Raw genomic sequence first — 12,703 nt, 5'->3', positions numbered from 1 at the left:
AAGCAGACTTGCCAAAGTGGGTTTTGGTATTTTCCTTTTGACTCTCTTATAGACATCACAAAAATGTGTCTCTCTCTTCAGAATGTAAGATTTCTTCGTCTGTTATTTATTTTAATGTAAAAGATTAAAACATTTATGTGAGGAATTAGCTACCTTAACCTACATATTCCTGGCCTTGTCTAGAAAGAAACCTCTTTTCCATGCTGTTGTTGTTATGAGAGCATATGTTGTTATGTTTAACCTTATGTTTAACCTTTCCAATAGGCTTCATCAAATGCATATGAGCAATAGACCCTTGGAACTGCTTATACTAAAGAACCTATGGTGACTGCAGTGACAAATAATAATAGTAAAGGTCCTTCATATAAAGAGATGCATGGGACTTTCAGGATCCTGTATGAGAGCCTCTTGCTGTACTGACTTAGAAGTCTCTAATGTGTCTTCAGCTGCATAATGTTGTCCATTCTCAGGCCTTGCTTTCCCATTTGCATGTGCTTTATTCCTTGGGCATTTGCTTTCTCAGATTACCGTGGCTGTCATCCTGTGTGCATGTGCTCTGTGGAACCGAACAGAAAGTCATGAAAAATCTTTAGCGGGTCTAGGCCACATCAGCCTAAATGTACATTATAGTGTGGAGAAGCCAGCTGAAGCTCTCCTTAGTATATATTCAGCTTTATTGGGTTTCAGTCCAATGGCTTCAGCTTCTGGGACATTTAGTTGACATGTATGTCCTTTGAAAATAATGTTTTACTTGCAAAACTTCAAGTGATGTGAAGTTGTACTGCGATAAGAAATCAGAAAAATTGAAATTGAAAGCTTTTTATCTTTATGAGCGGTAGACAGTCTAGCAGCTATTTTTGGAATTGTGGATTTCTTTGTTGTGGTGTTGCTCAGGAGCAGGAGTCCTCAGGCTCAGTGCCACCGGCCACACTCACTTGCTATTGCCAGTAAGTATGGGGCTGTGCATAGGTGGATATGTGGCTCCATCCTTCTTTTCTCTCTCTTCTGCTAGGAGAGGATCCCAGGTATAGCCTCCATGTTATTCCCAGCTGTACCACTTGCCCATGGCTAACTCTGGTCCTGCCGGTGGATTGGTGGTGGTTACCTGTCTGGCTGCCCTTTCTCCAGGACATAGAGGAGCACCTGCAGATGTGCAACTCCCAGCAGGCAGGAAATACCTTCAGGCAGGCACTTGCTTGAGCCATATAACCAGAGCCTCCCTATGGGCTGTGACCGATGGCAGTGTTTTGTCGGGGGACTTGCATTTCCCCAGACTGTGCTGTATCCACACAGACAGACAGAAGCTGCCTCTGTAGCAACCAGAGTGGTTTGCTTGTCAGCAGCACTATGCAAACTGTGGTTTGGGAACAGAGAATCACCAACTGATTTCAGGGTCTTTTTTCCCTCCCCATCCCCTGTGGTTGCCGTTAGCAATACATGCAAAGTAGTGAATTTCTCTGTAGGGTCCAGCAAGCGTGATGGTAAGTGGTTACAGAGTTGTGTTAATTAAGGAAGGCTTTCCACTTTGACTTTATTATGCGCTCATTTATTCTTTGTTCTTTTTCTTGTCTAAGACCTTGGATCTCCTCCATTAAACTTACATAGTTGCCCTTCTCTGCCATTAGCCAATGTCAGTGCTTTTCAATCCTGATCCTACAGAATAGCCAGCAAGTGTGTCTTATGCTGTAGTCAGGGATGCTTGATTTGATTTAAATATCAAGGGCAAGAAAAAGCTTTCACAATACCTGGAACAATTATATTATAACTCAGCATTGTGACAGCATGTTTTTGATACTGTTTCCCTCATACTCTCTGTCAACTTCATCTTATATGTCTGTGTTTCAGTAGGAAATCAGAGCTTTGTGGGTAATACATAAGCCTGTGCAGAAGGCATTTGTGCAGTCTACTCTAAATCATAATGTTATCCTCTGTGGCAGTGAAATCCTAGCTTTGTTTAAAAAACCAAAAAAGACACTTGAAGAAACTCTCTCAAGGCTTTGACTGCCTTTTCAACTGCATGCCTGTATTTTTCTGGAGAAAGGGAGGGGAGGAAAGGAACCATTGCATTCATGCGTTCCCTTCTGCCTCTTCCTAAAAGCCCCAATAAAAGAAAGCCCCAGCTGCTGAGGATTCATGATGCTGAACAAACCCAGAGTACCTAGCATCTGTGGGGTATCCCTCTGGCTTGGGGCTGGTTGCCTTAGCTGCAGCAAAAACCTCTAACTTTTAGGTTAACTGTCTCAATGCTAGGTGAGGATCTGCACTGCTACTGCGCTGTCATTTATATATAATGTAACAAGGAATTTTTAGTGACTTCTTTATTATCTGGAGGTAATGGGTGGGAGTGGAATGGTGGATATACGTACCAGATTATTAGTATTTGTTAGCATTGCTGCCCTGAATCTGTAATGACTTTATTGTACTTGATACTCCATCAAGATAGAACAAAAGAAAAACATCTCAAGGAGCCTGCGGTGTGACAATTACCAAGTGGAGTAAAAGCTCAAGAAATGATTCCTGGTGGGATGGTTATCTTCCCTCTCAACAGCCATACTCCCACTGACAGCAGTAAAAAAGAAATCCTAGTTCTTCTTTCTTCTTACTGAACCTCCAGCGCTCCTTGAATGCTTTGCTATCAGCCTTTGCAGAAGGATTTTGTTGTCTGCTTAGGCAAGAAAAATATTAGTTGTCTGTTACAATGAGTGTCTTGCCTTTAATATTTGATGTCTCATCTGTTGCCTTGATACTGGCTCATGGTTATGCACTGCATGTAAGTCCAGTCATTAGATGATTCTGAAATTGTAGCGTGGCTTTCTTTGAGCTACGTTATAGTTGCTATCGGGAACCATTTCTGGTTCTGCTGTTATTACTCATCTTATGTAAATTATTTGTTTCCTGGTTAATAGCCTCTTCTCAGATCAATTTTACTTTAAGAATATATAAGAAATAAAACCAAAATGGCTAGATGGGGAAATGAATGAAACATGTCATGAAGCATTCAGTGCTTCTTGGCAATACGAAGTCCTGCATGATATCTTGCAGCTGAGTGTAAAGCAGGAATCCCAGGAGATGTGTATTTACTCCCCTGAACTGCCACCAAACTGGCTGGGGTAAGAACTTCAGCCTTTCACTGCCTCATAAAATTGAGATAAAGTTGCTGATGCATTTCTGTAGCTAGAAAGAGAATGAGAGCTAGAAACTCATTAAGAAATGCAAATTGTTCCTAATATTTATGTGAGATGTATCAGTCTGTAAGAGATAATGTTAAGCTCCTCAGTTACTTTATTTTTTAAAATAATGGATTTAGATATGTATTTATGTACTTTGTGTGACTTTGGAGTAATAGTTTTGATTGCAACCTATAATAGGAAGGTTTAGATAAGGGGGTTTGTAGTCAGCTTGCTGCTTTTCAGATACTGAAGGGTGGTCCCTGTACTGTGGTGGGGCAGCTGAAGCCACAGCAGAACTCACGAGGGCAGGACACTGTGACCTGGCCAGTTGTTAGATGTGAAGAGGGAGGATGATTAATGAGGAAATGGAGGGGAAATTAATAATTTCCTGGTTCTGCCACTTCTGTGTCCCTCTTCTCTGTCCGTTGGCTCTTTAGATCTAGCTGTAAAGCATTTGACTCAAGGATGGTCTGAACCCTACAAGGGTCTGTTGGCAGCACTGCCAAATGGACTCGTAGAAATAGTAGTGCCAGAAACATAAAGCTTGCAGGACACGTGCTAGATGATTTGTAATTCCAAAGGCTTTTAATGTTTGGACAAATTTCTTAAAATTTATGTAAACAAGTCTAAGCAAGTGATATTAATGAAAACAGGTAATGAGATTCATTACACTTTACAGACAGCTTTGTTGTTCTGAGATTAGAAGGAAATTATTATTCATTGAGGTTCATTCACTAGTGAAATTCAAATTCAGCTGGCTGAAACTTAGCAAATGCTCTCATTAAATATTTTCCTACTGACAGGACTGGATTCTCTTAGCTGATTTTATTTTAATATGGCCTAAACAGAATTTCAATGTACTGCACCCAAATATTTTGCAAGCAATGTACATGATAAAACCGTGAGGCCACAGAGGCATATGTCCTCGGTGTGAATGTTTTCACTTTGTGGTTCATGTTTGCTGTGTGTTCTAGTTTAAAAGAAAAAAGTCATCTTGTATCAGTAAAACAGGTAGTTTAATGCAATGTATATTTATGTGGCATACCTGGTAGTGGAGCAGTTTTTTGTTTTACTTCGATACCCTTTAAACGACTGTCATGAAGACTTCATGACTGATGTTGGATTACATCATAGCGTGCTTGATGACATTATACATAAGGGACAGAACAGACCTTTTAGCATTTGATCAAAACCATGGCAGCATTCACGGTTTACTGTGCCCATCTCCTTGCCTTCTCCGATTTCTTAGGTAGGGACAGTTTCCTAAGGCAGTTCTCAGAAACTAAATCTGTTAGTCACTGGCTATTAATTTGAATTGAAAATTTGACTTTTTCAGCTCTTTCATTCACTGGATAGACAATACTTCTTAGATTGAAGTGGCAGAAAAAGAGGCCTGCTGTCATTTCTAGCAAAGAGAGAAAAGCAAGATAATGCACAGAAATGTGCTTCCAAAGCCAGAGAGGAAAATCCCACTAAAAATGTTGAATGAGATTTTGTGTTTGAATTTTCTGTGTTACAACAACAGTAACTGGGCTAATGTTTTTACTTCATATTATGAAATTCGGAGAATCTTTACAAGAGCTATAGGAATTGGTGGGCCTGGGCAAGTTATACTAAAGCGTTATGTAGCAGCAGTAATGGCAGGGATCATTTCAGAGTTAAATGTGAACTTAATGGAATTGGTGAAACAGGGCAAAGAAAATGAGGTATTTGTCAAGGTGATACTTTGTGGTGGTTTACTTTTTGATTTCTGTGAAGACCTAGGTAACGTGATGCTAGAAATGCTCATCATTTGAGAACAGAGTTTGAGGGTGATAGGAGCTCAGGAGATAAAATACAGGTTTGTGTTTTCATAGGAAGAATTCATGCGTGTCGTATCTAATTGTCATTAGAGTTCAGCAACCAAAATGGTTGGTTAACCCCTCTGCATTAATTTCAAGAGCAGTTCAGCATCACTGTGAAGCTTTTACTTCCCTTGCTGAACAATTTTTTTGCCTTTGAAGTTACATATGCTGTGATTTTTAAATTATGTTGCTGTTTGAAATTTTTATCTGCTGTTCTGGATGCATCAGAAAATGTACAGAAGAAAGGAATTAATAAATGGTTTGTTTGCACAACTAGTGCAAATGTAAATTCTCTATTCTTCATCTAATAATTTAAGCAGATGTGAAACATTCTCTTAAGAGTTTTACGGGGGTTTTTTATTGTTGCTTTAGTAGTGATGTGCTTTTACTATTTTTGCAGCATCAAAATCACTCTCTGTTTGCCATGCTGCATTTGATTGCAGTGGAGATAACTGTCAGAGAAATACAACTTTCCAGGAAACATTAATTGAAATGATGGTTTTGTATTCAGCATGCAGTAACTGACAGATGTAGACAAGGAACAGAGAATTCATTAAGTGGCATTTCTCCAGTTTTTTAATCTTTTTTTCTCCCTCTGAAAAAACAATAATTAAACCAATATCTGTATAAAGGCATGCCAGATGAAATCAGAAATGCATTTAATATACTGCACAACATTGTAGAAGATGTTTTATATGCAACCACTTTCGTTCTCCCACAAACTTCAAACAAATTTTGGGGAAAATTTTTGGAAACTGAAACCTTAAAAAATTATCCAAGTGCTGGAAGCATTGGTAAATTTTCACAGTATTTCCTAATTCTGGGCATACTATTTATATATAAATCTAACCCAAATCTTCATAATCGTTCTAAAACACTTGGGTCAAGCAAAGAAGCATTGTGCAGCTTAAAATAGAAAAGCACTTAAAGAAAATTAATGCTTGTGTGGACACGTGAACATAAAACGAGCCAGTCTGGCTTATTGTCATGCAGAATCCCCATTCTTTTTTTTTTTTTTTTAGTCCCCACTGGTGGTTCTTTACTTCCTTAGATGTTTTGTATCTTCATATAGAAATGATATTCCAAATTACTTTCATTTACAATGTTCTTTCATTATTGTCACAGGACTCAGTACTTAAATTAAGGGACAAGCGAGAAATAAAAAAAATATTAGGAATAGTGATGAAGTCAGTAAGTGTAATATAAAAAAACCCCAACCACATTAAAAAAACTAGCAGTGGGAAAGCCACCTTCTGGTTAAAAGTACTGGTGAGGACAGATGTCCACTTCCAGATCTTGCTGTGATAATCGTTTTTACCATCTGTACTGCCTGTCAGTGCGCACCGGCTGGGGGGCAGCATCCCGCAGCTCTGCCGGTGTGACGGAAAGTGTGAGTGACCTCTAATCCTCTTCAAGCAACTCAGGCTGGCTCAAAACACCTCTAGGACTATTTAAAATCATGCTTCTGAATAAAGCAGACTATTTGAAAAAGATAAGGAGTGCCCCCATTTATACATTCTGCTGGCAATAGAATGGAGAATTAATGGAAGCTTTTGCAAAATAAGCAGCTTGCGTTGCCTTGGGTTCTCAATCACATCTCCCTTAGTTGTATCTCTTTGTGTAACTTTGGCTTCTCTATGTATTTTATTGCCCTTTCTGACTTTATCTCTACAGCAACACTTAGGACTATTATGGGATTTCATCAGTTGGTCTGTAGGTTTCTTCATTCCATCCTTTCCTTCTTCTCTCTGTCTAAATACAGTGTTTTGTTAGTTTTTGGCGTTCAGTGGGAGGAAAAAAACCACCAACCTAAAATTTTGCTGAACAAGGTTTTTTGAGTGATGACCAGATCTCAGGAGAAGGGAAACCTTTTCATTTGAACTGAACATTGAATTTCATTTTCCAGCATTTCTAAATTATTTACAAGAAAATACGTTTGATAATTAAAGATGAATATGCTTTTTTTTTTTAGATGGGACAGACTTGGTGATTTCACCAAGACCTAGACTTACAGGGAACAATAAAATCACACACACACAATTTACCCTTGTCTGTTTCTGGGTCTTAAGGAAGGGTATATTTATTATGAAAAATGAAAGGGCAGAATTAAATAAAATTTGTCTAAATTCCAGCATAGGTTACTTAGACTCTAGACTGGAAGATAATGGTGACCATAGATGCTTTAAACTCAGTCTAGTCCTCAACCTTATGGTGTCTAAATTTCTATGGTGTCCAAATGAACAATTTTTGTCTTGGACAAAAAGCAGCTCTTTGAGTTGGGGTGTCTCTGCTTCTGAGGCTTCTCAGTGTGTTCATGTATTTATATGTGCATTATTATCAGCAACATAGGACAGGATATGTGCACTTCTTATGGCCTCTGGACAGTAAAGTATGTACCATAATGTCAAAGTAATGAATTCATCATGGCTGGGTAAGTGGAATTAGGATTGTTGAAAAATACCGTGGCTATTTCCCATACTATTTCAGCCATCCCTTCCATGCTGCCTACTGGCTGGAGCGGGCCCACCACTGTGCACACATGTTCTGTATTGGAAAATAGGCATTTTTCAGACATCTCTTCCCCCCACTTTCTGGTGTGCTTTTTGATTTTTTTTCTGTTTGAGTTTTGTATCGCTGCTTATAGATGCATTATATGAACATTTCTGCCAAAAATCCCTACCACTATCGATGCACTTTCCTCTTTATGCATGCAGTCCCTGCCGTATTTGGAGTAGGTTGTGTTTTGGGGGACTAGTGCAGATTGTGCATGCCATTTTTAGTGAAAATCCTTCCTTGTATTGAAGGGCTTTGCAGCCTGCTGGATGCTAATCAAACTGCATGTGTCTAGTGTCTGCTGAAGGGTTGTCCCTATGTCAGATCCCATCAGCGGTGAGTGACGTCCCCGATCTCTCACGTGCGTTGTCCTCAGTTCTGTGTTCTGCATTGGTTCACTAAAGGGCAACTACCCAGATGGTTCATAACTTGCAATTCATATTTCATAGTGGAAAGCATTTCCCCCGCGTTTGAAGCTGATCAGGAGCTCATGGAGGAGGTGAGAGGTTTGCCATGTTAGTGTTTGAATCATTAAGAATAACATAGACACGCTTCATAATAGCTGGAACCCGCCTGTCACCGTGTCACTAGGCACCAGGTACTGAAAATTAAATGAAGTGAGGTAATCGTAACTACAGCATGCCTTTATTTGGGAGAGAAGGATAGCGTTTCTCAGAAGCTGAAGGTCAAATGCAAGTTTCATGAGTTAACCAAGAGTGAGAAGCGACACAACAGCTGTAATTATATACCTGAAGTGAAAGGTGAGTCCGTGCCTCTGCCTGTGCTGTGGCCGGATTGGTACCTTCAGAAAAGCATCGCTTTGGTCTTGAGGAAATTACGCTTGGGCCTGGTGCTTTCATCTGAGAGGTGACCTACTGGCATGTGCATGCTGCTGAGAGCCGTTGCGCCAGTGCTGAATGAACGAGACATAATGCTGAGTACCATTGGCACATCAGGAGCCTGATTTCTTTTGCTTGGCATCTTGAAGATGCTATTAATAGGGCTTTCCATTCCTGAAGTACCCTATAGGTGTTGATGAGCTTTGTAGGAGGCAAGGACTTACCCTAAGCTGCATGAGGAGAGGGATCCTTAGAGCGTGGGATTGATCATCGCCTCTTGCTCTCTTGCAGGCACCTTTGTAGCTCTCCGAGGCCAGGTCTCAATTTAAGTATTTTCGTTCTGTCATGTTAGTGTGAATAAGCATGAATAACTTTACGTTGCTGATCACATTCAAGACCTACTGTTCTGTAAATGTTCCTGCAAATGCTATTTGACAGATATATGTAACCACTTATTTTATTGCAGTTCTTTATGCTGCTGAGCGCGGTGTATGGGCTGTTATTCTACTATAAGACTTGCAAGTTTTTTTGGTTTTTTTTTTTCTTTTTTGTGAAAAGGTGCTAGATGTGCATAAATTAATATAATTTTAAAAGCCCAAGTGTGCTTGTTCAGTGCAGCCACACATTCTTACATTGCATCCTTAAATCGAAATGTTCCTAAGTTGAAGTATCATGCAAAATAAATGCATTTCTGTATCGATTTAGGGAACCATGTCTTTTCCTTTATACTTTCTTTGCATATATAACCTGTCACTTTGGCTGTCATCTTTCAGTTAACAAAACTTTGATGCAGTTCATTCCAGCGATGGTGTGGCAGCGCACACACAGCAAGAGAGGCTGCTCTGAAGTAGAACTTGACAGGCTTTATTGATTTGTACTTGGAGGTCATCAACCTGAGGTCATCACAAAGACATTTATGCTGCTTCTACTGATATTGCCAAAAGCTTCCAGTAGCTATTCCAACTTCATCCCAAATATAATTAATTTGTGCTTTATGATCTATTTTCAGAAGTCATTGCTTACATGTATGCATGTATCTATATAGACAGGTCTTATTAAAGTAAACCTACTTTTTTTTTATGATTAAAACTGGCAGGAATTAGTACTAAATAGAACCCGTAAGGGTCCTGTTCAGAACATAAGGACAAACCCATCTTGCAAAAGCAAAATTTAAGTGGAAAATCTACCTATTTGTTAATATGCCATAGGTGGTACAGCTTGTAGTTGTTCTTGGAGAAATAATTTATGGAAATGTGGATATAAGCGGGCATTTTCTATTTCACTGCAATTTTGATTTATTTTATTTTATTTTATTTACAGGATTAGCTGGCACCGCTGCAGACCTAGAAAAAAGAAAGCTTATTTTTGGAAAAAATTTTATACCTCCGAAGAAGCCAAAAACATTCTTACAGCTAGTCTGGGAAGCGTTGCAGGATGTGACTCTTATAATCTTGGAAATTGCAGCCATCATATCTTTGGGGCTTTCGTTTTATCAGCCACCTGGAGAAGGGAATGAAGGTAAAAACTTTTTATCGAGGTCATTTGTATAAATCTAAGTAAAACCAGTCCTATATATCAAATTAATTCCACCCCTGCTCTCCAGAAGGTCACTAACAGGAAATTTCCACGTGGTTTGTTCCTGTTACCATTACATCTGGTACTGACGTATTTTTTGTATGCTTGACATTTCTTTATGCAAATAGCTGAACCTCATGACATGTGCTAAATAAGTTAAAGAAAAATCATAAGATTCTTATGAAACTAGAGTATTTTTGTTTCTGTTTTCACCTTTGAGCTTGTGTTTGGTGTTTGCTTGTTCATCTTCAATTGTTGTTAATCACGTTATAGAGAAGAAATATGTAATAGCTTATATAAATAATGTATCACGTATATATGAACGTGGACAGGTCTTCTGCTAGTTTATCCCAGCTGAAGACTTGGACTTAATGAAACTCACTCATTCTCGTAATTTTAGTGCTATAGCTGAGGCTAGTGAGCCTAGCTCAAAAGGGAATATCAGATGCTAGGTCATGTTACTTATAAACGATACGCTGCCAAATCCTCCTGGGGTATCTGTAGAAAGTTTTAACACCCTGCCTCCTCCCCTCCTCCCCCCTTTGGAAAGTACTCTTGAATTCACATGCCTAAAATATTCATTCCTCTACATAAATGCAAGATTTCCATTTCTGGCAACTGATCCAGATTTCCCACCCCCTGGCTCTCTCATAGACTTATAAAGCTGGATAAAACATGCTGTGTAAAGTGACGTGAGTAGCTTGGCAAATGCATGAAGAATGTCTTCCTCTAAATATAGCCTTGAAATGCTTTTTACATTTGCTTCAGTTTCCCTTGGCTACTTTCCTTGAAGACCCTTCCTTCTTCCTTTTCCATTCACAAGCAGAATAAGCACGTAGCTATGCATAGCTCTTGGAGCATATTTATGATTCTTTAATCCTTTATTTAAAATCAGGAATCTTTTATTGCTTTCTCACTGAATTTTGAACATATGGCTATTGATTCAGCAGGTGTCTGGTTTAGGCATGAAAAGGTAAAGGAGTCATTTGTTTTTAACTGAAGAAAATGTTATTTATTCTACTTCTTCATATAACTGGGCATAGTAGAATACCTTGGGATATTGTAAACCACGAACGATGCTTTACAAACTTAGGATTTAGTTCTGCAAACCTTTTTCCTAGGCGTAAATCTGCAGTCTACTCTCTTATTTTTTAATTTATTTGGTGGGAAAAGAATTTTGAAAATAGGGTTGTTACAGGTTTCAGGAAGAGGGGAGTTGTGCCATCAGACGATGTCTTTTAAAATTTTCCTTCTTATTATTTTGATACTGCATTTAAAATGTTTCTTTTTCCCGTGGGAAGGCATGACACATCTGAGATTCTGAGATAGTCTGAAAAGCTCAGTAGCACAGCCTGGGAAAAAGCATTTGTGTTTTCCCACAGCACACTATTTTATTCAAGGGTTGCTGTTTTCTCTATGTATTTAGAATTGTTTTCCTGGAAGATTTTGCCGTGTTTTACACAGGGTGAATAAATCAAGTTAGTGACTATCTTTTAATCCAACTTTCTGAAAACATTGTAAAAGTCCTTCACATTGTTTTGAAGTCTTTCTTTGAGCCGCTGTATAAACGTGGGAGATTCTCTTTCATTTTAAAATTGGTATGTTCTAAGCTGCTGCCAAGGATACCTATAGTTTATTGGTAGATGGCCTTTTTAAAGAGCCATAAACATTGAAAAACTGACATGTTAAGCTTGATTTTGCCTGCATGTAATTAGAACTGTTTCTGGAATTGAACATGAACTTGGATTCAGACCAAATGTGGGCCTATCTGAGGGGATTATTGCAGTTCTTTGAAAGAGAAGCAACTCGGATGCTTTCTGTTGTGTGAGAACCCGTCTAAATCTCATATTCATTACATATTGCTTTAGATCGGTCCACCTGTGCATTGCTGTTGTAACACAGAATATGGATAAAAAAAAATAAATCATACAATATGTAACGTCCTCGCAGCAGTCTGCATTATGCCCCATGTCATTGTCTTGAGGTGAAGGGGTGATATTGCCTGGGGGATATAATAGGGAATTCCTACCCAGTGACCGGGCGAAGTGATAAATGCTCCTCTGGGAAGTGTGAAAACCTGTATTTTCCTTTTCTGACTCTTCCCAGAATGAAAATTATTCACTGAAATGTTCATTTATTTGCAAGTTTTATGTTTTTTCTTGAAAAGAAAATATTTTCTTCTGAAAATACAGCCCAGTGTTAGAAGGGGAGCTGGTATTTCTTGTTAACTGTCTAGTCTCAAACTTGCCCAACTCTTTCACAGCGTATTTTAAAAGTTCCTCAGTTTCTTAGTAGTTGTGCTGCAGAGCCCCCTGGATGATGTCTTTGTGGGGAGCAGGTGAGAGGCAGCACCTCTCCCTGGGGCTCAGCCCTCCCCTAAATCTCTGTGGAAGCAGTGTGGAGGGGCAGCGGTGCTTGGTCCGTGGGCTGAGTAGCTAATGGGCAGCTTCACTGAAAGTTATAGAAAGAATCTGTCTTTCCAGAAGATGCATTCTTACCATTTTGTTTGTTTGGTTTTTTGTCTGTTTTTATCTGTCCCTAAAAGTTGTTGGTGTTTGCTTTTTCCGATTGGTGTCAATGTAAAGTATAAAGCTCGTGACGTTCAAGTCTGTCTACAGCTCAACAAAAAATCCCCTTTGTGTAACAGGACACTGCTTTTTGATGCACAATTTGTCGTGGTTTAACCCGGCTGGCAACTCAGCACCACGCAGCCGCTCGCTCA

At 39.1% G+C, this 12,703-nt stretch overlaps 1 protein-coding gene across 1 annotated transcript in view; it reads left to right on the top strand.

Annotated features, from left to right (window-relative positions):
- The window catches only part of ATP2B2 (ATPase plasma membrane Ca2+ transporting 2), a 192,912-nt gene that overhangs the window by 51,128 nt on the left and 129,081 nt on the right, over positions 1–12,703 (top strand). The window contains 1 exon segment of the mRNA XM_035892214.1: positions 9,727–9,924. Within this exon segment, the coding sequence (XP_035748107.1) occupies positions 9,727–9,924 (198 nt within the window).

Source organism: Egretta garzetta, unplaced genomic scaffold, assembly GCF_000687185.1.
Source record: "Egretta garzetta isolate BGI_Z169 unplaced genomic scaffold, ASM68718v1 scaffold553, whole genome shotgun sequence".
Classification (NCBI taxonomy): domain Eukaryota; kingdom Metazoa; phylum Chordata; class Aves; order Pelecaniformes; family Ardeidae; genus Egretta; species Egretta garzetta.
Note: the sequence above shows the minus strand (reverse complement) of the source record. Positions and strands in the feature narration are given on the sequence as shown.